Here is a 12473-nt window from a genome sequence, read left to right on the forward strand (position 1 = left end):
AATACAACATTATATATATATGTATATGTATATATATATATATGTATATATATATGTCGTATTTAATTACCATTAAATGCATTATGTACATTATATACTGATACATATGTATGATAGTAGAAATAAAAAAGGATTATTCAATCGTTGTAACAATTTATTAAATAGTCAAACATACACATAATATTGCACTAATCAAAATGTTACAACTTAGGGCGATCGTTTAGTCAAAATACATTCATATTAGTGTGTAGCATTGGAGATAGAAAGAGAGCAATAAAGCAATAGATAGAATAGAGGGGCAAGAATAGAACTGGGTTTGGCAAGCGTGGTGATTTTACACCTACCTTTTAACCGGACCGTAGCCGATTGTATTGTATTCGGTTTACGATACGTATCATGCTTGGCCCAGGTGGTTTCCCTAAGAAAAGTGTATTTCTATTTTACATACTATTGCAACACTTCATCATCGCTGTGACAAAGTTATTTAACAACATTCTATACCGAAGCTAGTTTCCAATAGATTGTAGACATCAAAAATATGAGATTACAGATAGTTGTGATATGTGTGTCGTAAAATTAGAACGTGTTACGATCTACTAGATTTTCTCAGCTTTTGCAGTCATGCATTTTTTTAAGAAGTAATACATTTTTTAAGAATGACTTAAATAGATCGCGATCACACCATTGAAGAGTTTCAATGCGCGATGCTGAATATCATATTATGTTGGATATGTTGGCTGTTTTGGGCGGGTCTTCCGACACTTACAGCCTATCCTGTATCATCTTCTATACGGACAGGTATGTTAATTGCATATTTGAATATTTATTTTGATAACATGTTGCTAATTAGAGGTTATTTTGCTTATAATAGATTTGCCATACTCCTATGCCTCATCAAAATGGGAACGATACTGGATACAATATATCCTTGGTCTTTTAAGCGTTACTGCTACAGCATTTACCTTAGTTGGTTGTCTTTGTTGTCGAAGACCTAGGAGGCCTAAGGGATTTCAGGTAATTTATTGTCATTTATTTTGTTATTTATAACAAATGAAATTCCTTACCGAGGTTACTTACTGTCTAAGAATAATGACTTATATGTTACTAATTGTAGGACAAAACAGGAAAGTGCAATCAGGTAAAATTAATGCTACAAATTTTTTGAATGACAAAATTTAAATATAGTTTTATTAGAAAATCATATTAAGAATCAACAAGAGTTGTAATTAATCCCTTTTATTTAACTATTCAAAGCATGATAGCAATGTGAATTTAAACAAAAGATTGTTTTAGCATTAAACACTATTTGTTTATTCTACATGTTCAGATATATTGTTGATCATAAAATTATAACAGTTTATATAATTTTTGCAAAAGCTTTCTATTTATGAATGTAGAAAAAATCATTAATATTCATTACATTTAAATATATTGTAAAACAATCATGTTATTTTATATATAAAGAAAGTAATAAATGTATCATGTCTGTTATTTTTCTTTCAATATTTAGATATAGCTGCATGTGTATTATTTGCAAGTAATTGTAGTATGTAATATAATTTAATATATTTTAATTTTTTATGAAAAGATTTAGAAACTATAATTGTGGTTTTATGTTATAGGAATTTAAAGATGGGAACAATATTGGTCAGGAATCAGTATTTGAACATTCTCTCGAAGGTTTAGAATTGAATGTTCCACATGTGTTAGTTGCTTCAGAGAGAGTACAGTTTGAACCTTTGCCTGTAGAACATATTATATCTGGACCTAGAAATACTACAAAACCTAAACCATTACCTTTATCAACGTCTTTTTTTGAAGAACATGATTCTGATTCTAATACTTTCCCAGAACATTGTCACGAGTGGTTTGATGCACAGGACTTATGTGTACCCAGAGAAAAATTGAAGTATTTAAGAGAGATAGGTCATGGTTGGTTTGGAAAAGTTGTCGAAGGTCGTGCAGATTTAGAAGGACACAGGAGAACTTCTAAAAATGGTGGTGTTATTGTGAGAATTCTTACGGAAGAAGCTACTATGAAGGAAAAAGCCTGGTTTCTTGGAGAGGCTACTCCATATTTGAAGCTACATCATCAAAATATCTTAACTTTATTAGGATTTTGTTTAGAAACTGATCCATATCTATTACTATTTGAGTCATGTTCAGTAGGTGACCTCAAAGGTTTTTTATTATCAAATCATGATAAAAAATCTCAAGAAGCACTTAATAAAGAAAACATCCCAATTCGGATAGCACTGGATATTGCTGCTGGATTGAAACATATGCATAGTCATGGATTTGTACATACAGATTTATCTGCCAGAAATTGTTTAGTAGCATCAGACCTATCAGCAAAATTAGGAGATTATGGAACTGGTGTAGAGAAATACCCTGAAGATTATTATGTAGTTGGAGATCGCGCATTACCTATTAGATGGTCAGCACCAGAAAGTGTAGAATGTACTGATACTACTATCGAAACTAGAGAAATTACATCTCAAGCAAATATGTGGAGTTATGCTATCTTTCTTTGGGAAATTATTACATGGGGAAATAGACCATACCACGATAAGAGTGATGAACAAGTAATTCAAATGCTCTTACCTTTAAGAACTGATCTTTTATCAAATGGTATACAAGTATTGCAAACATACCTAGAAAATTGTCCATCAAATATATATCAAGCAATTCATTTATGTTTGAATTTAAATCCACAGAAAAGACCAAATTTGGATGAGGTAAAGCAACTTCTTTTAAATGAATATACAGAATATTTGGATTTTGAACAAAGGTGGGAGAATTTGCGAGTTAATACTAAACATGTTCGAAGTGCTAGTTTACAAGATCTTCGAGGAAGTATAGATTCAGATTATTGGACCACTATTGTCGACGATACACCCCGACAGTCTTCATTTCGGCTCGGACCTGGTGAACTAGTAAAAAACATACCAAATTTTAAAAATATTATTCATCATGAATCTAGTTCTGAAACTGAAGAAGAAAGTTGGAAAGGACGAATTGAACAAGGAGTTTACACTGAAAAAGTGAAACAAAAATCTAAATCTGTTACTGATTTAATGGTACTTGTACATATCGATTTTGATTCTGATGCAGAATTATCAATGGGAGCTCAAATGTCAGAAAAATATGGGAAAAAGAAATTGCCCGCTACCGGCAGTGATAGCGATCTTAGACATAGCATTCATGCAGATGAATTTGATGAAGCGTTAAGAAAATTACGAGATCCTTTGCCAAATAATACTTGTAATAAAATCAGGATGTTAGACATTTCAGAAAGGCCAAAATTACTGACATTAACTATGGATCAAACTCAAACTCCGATTTTGAGATTATCTTTAAATGATCAAGCATCTGACACTAGATCTGTTGCAAGTGCAAGTACAGAAGCATGCAGTGAAAAACATGTATTAAGACTTCTGTCAAAAGGGGATCCTAATTTTCCTCTTCTACGTTATGTACCTGATGATACACCTTCTTGTGAAATGTTAGAAGAAAACAATAAATCTCAATCTAATGATCCATTTAAGTATGAAAACAGCGACAATACTTGTTTTCCTAATAATTTCTCAGTTAGTTTTGGGACCGATGAAAGCAATTTAGTTGATGTTGCACTTTGGAATCATGCATTGGATTCTGCTTTAGAAAAGAAAGTACCTGGTTTCTTGGATGAAGGTGAATTTAATGAATATATAGAATCTTCGTCTAAACAAGAAAATAATACCACACCAAAATTAACTGTAACTATTGAATCTACACCAGATACTTTACAATCTCAGAAACACTCTATGTATAATGCAAGTGATAAATTTTCTAATGAAGAAGATATAGACATAAACCGAAGATGTTTACCAAATGAAGATGAAGAAGAAAGAAAACAATTATCTACACCTGATGATGAGCAAAGTTCTGATTCTGGATTTAGAGATAAAGAATCCTGTGAAGAAGAAGAGAATGTTTATGCTTTAATTCCTTCCACCTCTACTAATGATTCTACAGCGAATATACCAATATATACTGAAGAAGAACAGTTACAAATCTTATTTGAACTTGATACTATTCTTGATGCAGAGTACTATGCAACACTTCCTGATTCTGGAAAAATGACAGAAAACTTAACTTCAATTAATTATACAGAAAATAAAATTCTTTGTACAAATGAAGATGAATCTGATTCTATTCATACTATAGATACTGTAGTTGAAATAGAGAATAATGAAAATTGTACCCCTAATATTAGTTTAGTAGAAACTGACATAAAATTAGTATCAGAAGTTAAACAAGAAATACAGGCAGAAAATGTGATTGATATTAAGAAAAATATGGAATTAAAACATTTAAGTGATACCAATTTTTCTTCTCAAGAAACAGATTTGGAACAACATAATATACAAACAGATATTAAGTATCTCAAAGAACAAGGTGAATTAAAACAATATTTACAAAATAAGGGCGAAAATGAAATTGAGATTAAAAATAGAAATGAAATTGGAATTAGTAATGACAATGATAATGTAACTATTAATGCAAATGAACATGAGGATAAAAATAAAATTGAAAATAAAAGCAAATACGAAAATGATATTAAAAATAGAGAAGAAAATGAAAATGTAAATTCAAATAAATTTGAAGATGAAAATGATGAGGAAAATAAAAACCAAATTGAAAGTAAAAATGATAAAGAAAATAAAAATAGAAATAAACATGAAAATAGTATTGAAAATAATGATGAAAGAGAAACTAGAAATAAAATTGGAAATGAAAAAGAAATAGAAAAGATATATGAAAGTGACAATGAAAAAGAAATAGGGAAAATAAATGAAAATGAAATTGAAGATGAAGATAGTTCTACAATGAGTTTACGTAGTGATAATTCTTATGTATCATTTGATATAGAAGAAGAGTTTGTAACAGCAATTCGAAATGAACTTAGAGAGAAATTACCTTGTGCTCAGATGTCTGTTGTAGAACCATTAGAAGCTCATGATGATGATAATCCATCTATATCTAGTGATATAGATAGTAAACATTGGGACGATGATGATAGTGAAGAATCTTCTAATCAAGGTAGTGGAGGAGTGGGTATTTCAATAAGGTACTGTTTTATTTTCCAACAATATAATATAATATAAAATTATTTAACCCTTTGCTGACGGGACGATTCGTAATCAACCGTACCGTGAGGCCATTTAAAATTACCAGCGCACATTTCTACTTAGACACGCTTTTCGTTCATAGATGTCAAATTCTAGACATATGTACATGCACAGATTCTCCACAGGATAAATAGAATGACACACATATGAGTCTTTTGGTTCTATCAGTTGTTTTCGCTGAACGCATATATGAGTTTTTCGCCCATAGCGACGCGTGGGACAGATATATGAGTCATTCGGCTTTATCAATTGTTTTCGCCAAACGCATATATGAGTTCCTCGGCCAAATTGATGGCTTATGCAGAACGCATATATATATATTGCGGTAGTCCGCAAAGGGTTAATAATGATTATAATTTATTTATTATTCAAAACCAAACTTAAAAGTCTATTATTATATTTAGGTATAATGTATATGATTCACCACTTAGTCCAATCCAAGAAGAACGTGAAAGTACTCTTACCTCAGAGTCTTTAATATCAAATTCTAGGGATACATCAATCGCTTCAAAAGAATCTGTTACTTCGGATGATGTATTATTAGTTGATACTCGAACAAATAAAATGATTTTGTTAGAAGGACTAGGAGAAAAACTACAAGATGATGAACGAGATACAACCAATGGAGACTTATCTGAAGAAGAAAATCTGGATTATAATTGTTCGGTAGTTCGTTCTCGTGATGATAAGTCGCACATTATGATCGCGAGTGGTGGAGCACCTTTACCAAGTCCAGAAGAGGAATCTAAATGGCAACAATTGCCTTCATCTTTTCCATTGCCATTACCTTTACCATTAGAAGATGATTTAATGTCAACAAGTTTTGGAACAGAGCACGGGTGGATTAGTCAGGATGAAGATGATGAAGAAGAAGAGGAGGAAGATGACGAAGAAGAGGATGAAAATAATAGCTCCAGCTCTGGTGAATTTGTATGGAAAGTAGGTGCATTATAAATAAATAATCAAATATATATGAATTTATTTTTCATATATGTAATAATTTCATATTATTTTACAGAGGTATAATGAACCGCATGTCGAGCAAGTGCAAATTCGAAGTTGTTTAAGTAATAATGAAGGAGAAATACTAGATGCTGATATCGAGGATGAAATGGATGCAGAAGAAGAAGGGGAGGATGAAGAGGAAGAAGGTGGAGAAGAAGGAGGAGAAGAAGAAGAGGAGGAAGAAGAAGAATTTACACCATCAGCTTGGAATGCAACATTAGCGCCTCATCGTTCTGCACTAAGATCTCCAGATAAAACATTAAAATCTAGTGTAAGTTTTATAACTTACTATACATTTGTTTAAATATAATGTAAATATTTATATCTTTCTATATTTGCTTTTGCTGCTAGGATGAATTGGTAGGTATTCCTTATTTAGCAATATTTTCTTTATATATATATTACGTATATTAGATTACATTTATATAATGTAATATAAATTTTATTAGATTTATAATGTATGGTCTATTCAGGATCAAAAAAAGAGTGTGTGGTTTAAGAAACAGCGCTATCATTGTGTATACGAATACCCGAAAGAAACACTGGCTACAGAAACTCAAGGAGAACCAACCACTACTTGGGAGCCAACTTCATATAGTGGTAAATTTTAAATATTTTAAAGTACAAATAAATTATATTAGAAATTGGAAATTCATATATAAGAAAATAATTGGAAAATTATCTATGACGTATATCATTTTTCTCTAATTTTAGATTGGGAGGAAATGATAGATGAACCACGATTAGATCTGTATCCCCTTGATTATGATGATACCAATCATACTGGTATGGTCTGGTATTATATGCATTATATATATATATTTTTTTTAGTTAGTTAATATAACATATGTGAAATATTTATGAATTTATATTTTACCTTATATCATCAAACTTATTTTGGTTATAGGACACGAAGAGTTTTTCGTGAGCAGTTCAAATCGTCCGTTTCAATTTCAAACTAGCGAGAGTAAATATGTTAGTCAATTCTTTCCTGGTGCGTCTACGTCAGTGATTGAAGAACGAGACGAAATAGATGGTGATGAACAAGGAGTACCACAAAACGGAATAGACTTGTTAAATGATTGTAGTCAAAGTCAACAATATCAATTAGGAGAATTAAGGCATACTAGAGATCGTTTAAAATTGAATTTATCTACAACTGGCTCACCCTTTGTTTCTAATAAACAAACAAAAGAGGATAATGTAGAACAGTTGCATGATAAAGAAAACATGTCAGAATTCTTGCAAAGTATAGACTTTACACAGGACCAACATATTCTATCAAACTCCTTGAATTACAATACGTTACCAACGGTGCCTCCCAAAGACATTCAACAAAAAAAGAGTCTTGATCCGACTTCTTCAAAAAGTGCCCAATGTGATAGTCAAGAAAAAATTGAGCCTATTGACAAGTGTAGTGTTTTGACTCAGAACTAATGTGTTTCGAAGACGTTAGTAAAATGTTAAAAGAAATAATTTAGCTGAAGTCCGTCCGAACTAATTTCGTTGCAAAAGTATAGTGATTACTCAACGATTTCACTATTAAATGAATCTCGAATTATTGTACATAAGATGTAGCAAATTTTTATTGTGGCTGAGATTCAATCGATTGTCTATAGTATTATATTAAATTTTTGTTTGTTGTATAGAAACATTAACATAAATAGAGCTTAATACTGATATAATTTTTTATACAATTAGCTTCATGTGACGATAAAGAAACGTAAATATTAATTGAATCAAATAGCAGACAATCGATTTTTAAAAGCTACATCAAAACTAACGAATAATTTCATTTCATATCTGTAAATATTTATTAAAAGTTGTTCAGTACGTAATCGTTATGAAAGAAGTAAAATTTGTGTAAGTTAATGTTATTACTTTCATTGATGATATATGATAATTATTCATATTGATTTTTAATTATTGTTATCTTTAAATACGGTATCTTTCTTGGTATTATATTAAAATTATATTAGTAAAAAACAGCTCTCTACTCTAAAAGTATTATAGTGTCAATCGAGGGACGGTACTATAATTAAGTCTCAACCTTTAGCTAAACGTGTACAGTAACTGATTCACAAATAATTCTTTTTAAATGTACGTTGTACTGTTATTTTTACTAGAACTGTGATGGGCACAATTTGTGCACTTTTATTTCAATTAATTTGATGAATCAAATTAGTAAAACTGCAGATAAAGTAGCACAGAAAATATGCTGCCGTACTTTCCTGCATACTATTTTCCATACTTTTAAATATTTTTGAGCACCTCTCATAGCTTTTTTAACCATTTTTAATATTTAGATAATTTTTTACAGAAGAATAATATTGCGTGAGACATAAGTGCACAAGAAAAAGATTGTTTATTATGAATATGGTATTAACTATTAAATTCACAATATGCAAATATTTATTTGAATATAAAAATGAAAACCAACAAAGATATGTTAGTAACTGTTAATTATTAATATTATACAATTTTTGGGAAATATCTTTCAAAGTTTCCAATGTTGCTACAACAAAAGTAAATCATAATATAGCGGCAGAATAGATTAGATTAATAAAAAATATTAAAAAATACAAATAATACCAATATACTTGATATTTGCACCGATATATAATTTCATTAACATATGTGAAATCGAAAACGTACATGTTATAACTACTATTAATAGCACTGCGATTATTATGCAGTTTTACTACCATTACAATTACTATTACTATTATCACTATTGATAACGCTAACTCCATGCTCATTATAATACATAGGATATTAATAGAGAACGATTAATATATTGTTATACAAAGCAGACATTGATTTAAACAGAATATGTGTTTCATTGTTATTATTTCCTATACCGTTATAACATACATATTTACGTATGAAATATTTTAGTTTCGTGTATTTTGATTAACTTCACTAATTTTAGTTTATTTCTACAGAAAATCATAAAAATTTGATATAGTATTGGATAAAATACAGATGATATAATTTGCTCAAGTTCCAAGACAGATAAAGAACATTTAAAATTTTATTATAAATATTTTACTTATAGTAATTATTTTTATAAAATGTTTGTATAATATTATTTTATGTTTGTACATTATTAAAAGTTTATATATGACGTTGACGATTACGCCATAAAATAATAAGTCCTTGATAATCCGCAGATGCAAGAAGAGATTCATCATAATTAAAAGATAAAGCAATTGTCGGTGTTGCATGACCTTCAAGTCGGTTGATTTTTGCTGCTTTGCCTTTTCTTGCTGAATCCAATAAATGTATTGTACCATCTTCAGAACCAGTGGCTATTAAACATGTTTCCATTTGTGGGCAAAAAGTAGACCTCACAAGGTATTGTCTGTTAACAAATTTATGAATTACATTTTATTTGTTATAATTTTATACATTTTTCGTATTAAAGAAACGTTTATGCTTGTAATAATATTCAAACAACTTACTTGTGTTTTATTGGATATTTTGTCCACAGAGATAAAGAACCTTGATTGTCAATAATATGGTACAATAATACTACATTACAAGCACTGTTCACTAAAAGTGCTGGCCATGGAGCATCTTTTGAAAGCCATGAACGCCAAGAAAGACTACTTATCATTCCACCAATTTCTTGTACTCTCTTTAATTTTGTTAATCGTCCTGATCCTGATTCCAATTGAAATGACATAATAACTCCTCTATCATTTCCAACCCATATTATGGAACCACCGCTACCCTCACAAGTTAATGACAGAATCTGAAATAGAATACTTCTCTTTTTATTTAATATTATTTTTTAAATAAATTTTTAAAAAGTGAGAACAAACAGTATTCTCATAGAACTCATTAAAAAAAATAATAATAAAAAATTAAGAAAATGGCAGGTTATTATAAGAATTAAAATGAATTATAATTAATTTTAACATAAACATTTATCATTAAGAAAGATTAAAGAATACTAACTTTTCCACCAATTTTGCAAGATCCATTGCGAGTATATATACCAGTAGATATATTCAAAATCTGTACTAGTCCTTGAGAATTACCAGCAACAATCAAATTATTATTTACGGGTATAAATCCACAGCATAAAACTTCTGCTCGCTGTTGATCATTAACCACTCGTAAACAAGTTGGATTATTTTCTGGATTCAGGACATTCCAAAGTCTTATTGTACCATCTAGAGAAGATGAAACTATAAGGTCATTACTAATGCTCCAGTCTAATGCAGTGACACCTTTTTTATGTCCTTCCAATAAAGCTATCACTTTTGGAGGAGTACTGATAGCATCACATATCGATAATAATCCATCTAATGATGCACAACATAACTTTGATCTATCATTATTTGCAAACTTGAGCATCATTACAGGTGCATTGTGTTGATCAAAAACATGATGCATTCCATCAAAGGCAAAACTTTCTGCAATTGATTTTCGTTGTATATTATAAAGTTTTGTTTTAATTTCAGATTTCTCTTCTTCAGTTGTATAACTACTAAAACTATTTTGTTCTAAGTTTTCGCCATATCGCAGAAATAACAGTTTTGCTCTTAGTTTTATATAATTTTCTCTGATATTTGGATCTTTACTAAACTTTTCTTTTAACAGTTGATTTCTACGACGAATATAAAGCATTCCTGTAATTATCTTACATTAATCATTTGTAAATCTTAGTGTGTTACAATATATTGGATTATAAACATACATATACAAACCTAAAGTAGGTAATTTATTTACACGTTGTGCATTGTATTTAGCATCAAGAGCAAAAACTTGTTGATGCCACATAATAACAATTCTATATATTTATACAAATCAGATAATATCAAGTATTGATTTGTTAAAATAAATATAGTATTGCATAAGATAAAACGCTACATAAACATGGATATTTAACCTATTAAATAATTTATGTTTTGTAAAAAAATATATAATACAAATGTTTAAAAATGTTTTTATTTATTATTCTTTCGTGCATTTTTCTTTCTTTTTTGGTTTAGTCATAGCTTGAAGCAAAACATACGTATTGTGCCAATTTTCTTGGGTCTATTGACGTTAATAAGTAACATTTTTTTTTAACATTTTATTAACTCGTACGTTCTCACTTGCAGTATATTGAAAATTTATATAAACGCAATTAATAAGAATTTTAAGTATATTATCCTTAAAAATGTTAGATTGAATCGTTATCATTCATTTTTGTTCTTCATTACAAAATACGCACGGTATACATATGTATGTACATTTGTATATACATACATATGTTACATAAAGCACTCGTATATAAAACATATATGTATGCATATACATTTAAATTACATTTTTATATTAAATCATTTGAATTTTATCTTTATTATATACATTCTTTTACAGTATTGTATTGTTTGTAGATATTAAATTATTAAAATTTATATATTTAAAATGTATTTATATGCAGACACGTACCGTTAATACGTAAATAATGAAATTAAGGATCAATAAGTGATAAATATTTATAAAAAGTCCAAACTGATCTTTCAAATCTGGTTTTAATTAACAAATAATTGAAGATCTTAAATATCTATAAAAATTAATTACTTTATAGTGAATATCTTGTTTCTGCAATTTAAATAATTTCTCTTTATTTAGACAACTAAAGACTGTTTAAAAAATTATATAGTACTGGTTGAATTAAAATATTTTACACAATAATTATATATATATGTATGAATGTTACAGGTTTTTTTTTTAATACATTTATTCTCAGATACCCATATTTATACACAGTAGTGGTGGCTATTTTTTTAATAATTATATAATAGCAATAATGACGCATTGAATTTTGCATCTTTCGATAGATCATTACTTGATAAAAATACAAAAATTATTAATGCTTAATAATTGTTATAATGAACTCTTTGATTTAAATGTTTAAGTTTCGTTTACATTCTTTCATTTTGTAGAATATTTTGCAACTTTATCTTTCATCGTACATTACATTTAATATACTTGCCCCTAATTCATTTGAACATACACATAAGATTGGAAATATTTGAAAATTTATATTGAAAAAAAACAAAAACAAGAAAAGTAATTGATTTTTTCAATTATCATACCAATCCCTTAAATGTTTACATGAGTGGATTTATATAAATATGCGTATTTTGAATGCGTAAAGATGTTCTAAAAATGTTTAATATAAATTTATTAACTTATTAAAATGTTTATATAACTAACATAAACGCTCTAAATATATTTTCGATTTTAGGTGGCTGAATAAGTACTATAATGTAAAGCTAAAGCAATCAAAAA

General features: G+C 28.8%; 2 protein-coding genes across 4 annotated transcripts; one reads left to right on the top strand and one right to left on the bottom strand.

Moving 5' to 3' along the window:
• The first annotated feature begins 219 nt into the window (after positions 1–219).
• On the top strand, positions 220–9506 carry LOC138189350 (uncharacterized). Of its 3 annotated transcripts, none has more exons than XM_069131581.1 (9): positions 220–798; positions 872–1014; positions 1115–1138; positions 1623–5113; positions 5579–6113; positions 6193–6450; positions 6629–6779; positions 6894–6965; positions 7087–9506. In XM_069131581.1, exons 1-9 carry the CDS (start codon positions 705–707, stop codon positions 7614–7616), a joined length of 5298 nt encoding a protein of 1765 aa, XP_068987682.1. In that variant the 5' UTR covers positions 220–704; the 3' UTR covers positions 7617–9506. The 3 variants fall into 3 exon arrangements, with proteins under 3 accessions (XP_068987682.1, XP_068987841.1, XP_068987769.1); XM_069131668.1 differs by having other exon boundaries at positions 223–798; positions 6653–6779; XM_069131740.1 differs by lacking the exon at positions 1115–1138 and having other exon boundaries at positions 221–798.
• Positions 9153–11442, bottom strand: LOC138189703 (WD repeat-containing protein 13). Its single transcript, XM_069131856.1, has 4 exons — positions 10898–11442; positions 10143–10819; positions 9644–9936; positions 9153–9543 (listed from the first exon to the last, which is right to left on the bottom strand). Exons 1-4 carry the CDS (start codon positions 10968–10970, stop codon positions 9297–9299), a joined length of 1290 nt encoding a protein of 429 aa, XP_068987957.1. The 5' UTR covers positions 10971–11442; the 3' UTR covers positions 9153–9296.
• Positions 11443–12473: the final 1031 nt, after the last annotated feature.

Source organism: Bombus flavifrons, chromosome 1, assembly GCF_040668555.2.
Source record: "Bombus flavifrons isolate JBK064 chromosome 1, iyBomFlav1_principal, whole genome shotgun sequence".
Taxonomy (NCBI): Eukaryota; Metazoa; Arthropoda; class Insecta; order Hymenoptera; family Apidae; genus Bombus; species Bombus flavifrons.

Bases quoted from the DNA above. Each gene is read 5' to 3' on its own strand.
- LOC138189703 (XM_069131856.1), bottom strand. From the start codon at position 10,970: ATGTGGCATCAACAAGTTTTTGCTCTTGATGCTAAATACAATGCACAA. The intron at 9,937-10,142 runs GTTAGTATTCTT...ATTCTATTTCAG, and splicing joins CTTGCAAAATTGGTGGAAAA to ATTCTGTCATTAACTTGTGA. The intron at 9,544-9,643 runs GTAAGTTGTTTG...ATTTGTTAACAG, and splicing joins AAATATCCAATAAAACACAA to ACAATACCTTGTGAGGTCTA.
- LOC138189350 (XM_069131581.1), top strand. From the start codon at position 705: ATGCTGAATATCATATTATGTTGGATATGTTGGCTGTTTTGGGCGGGT. The intron at 1,139-1,622 runs GTAAAATTAATG...TTTATGTTATAG, and splicing joins AAACAGGAAAGTGCAATCAG to GAATTTAAAGATGGGAACAA. The intron at 6,780-6,893 runs GTAAATTTTAAA...CTCTAATTTTAG, and splicing joins GGAGCCAACTTCATATAGTG to ATTGGGAGGAAATGATAGAT.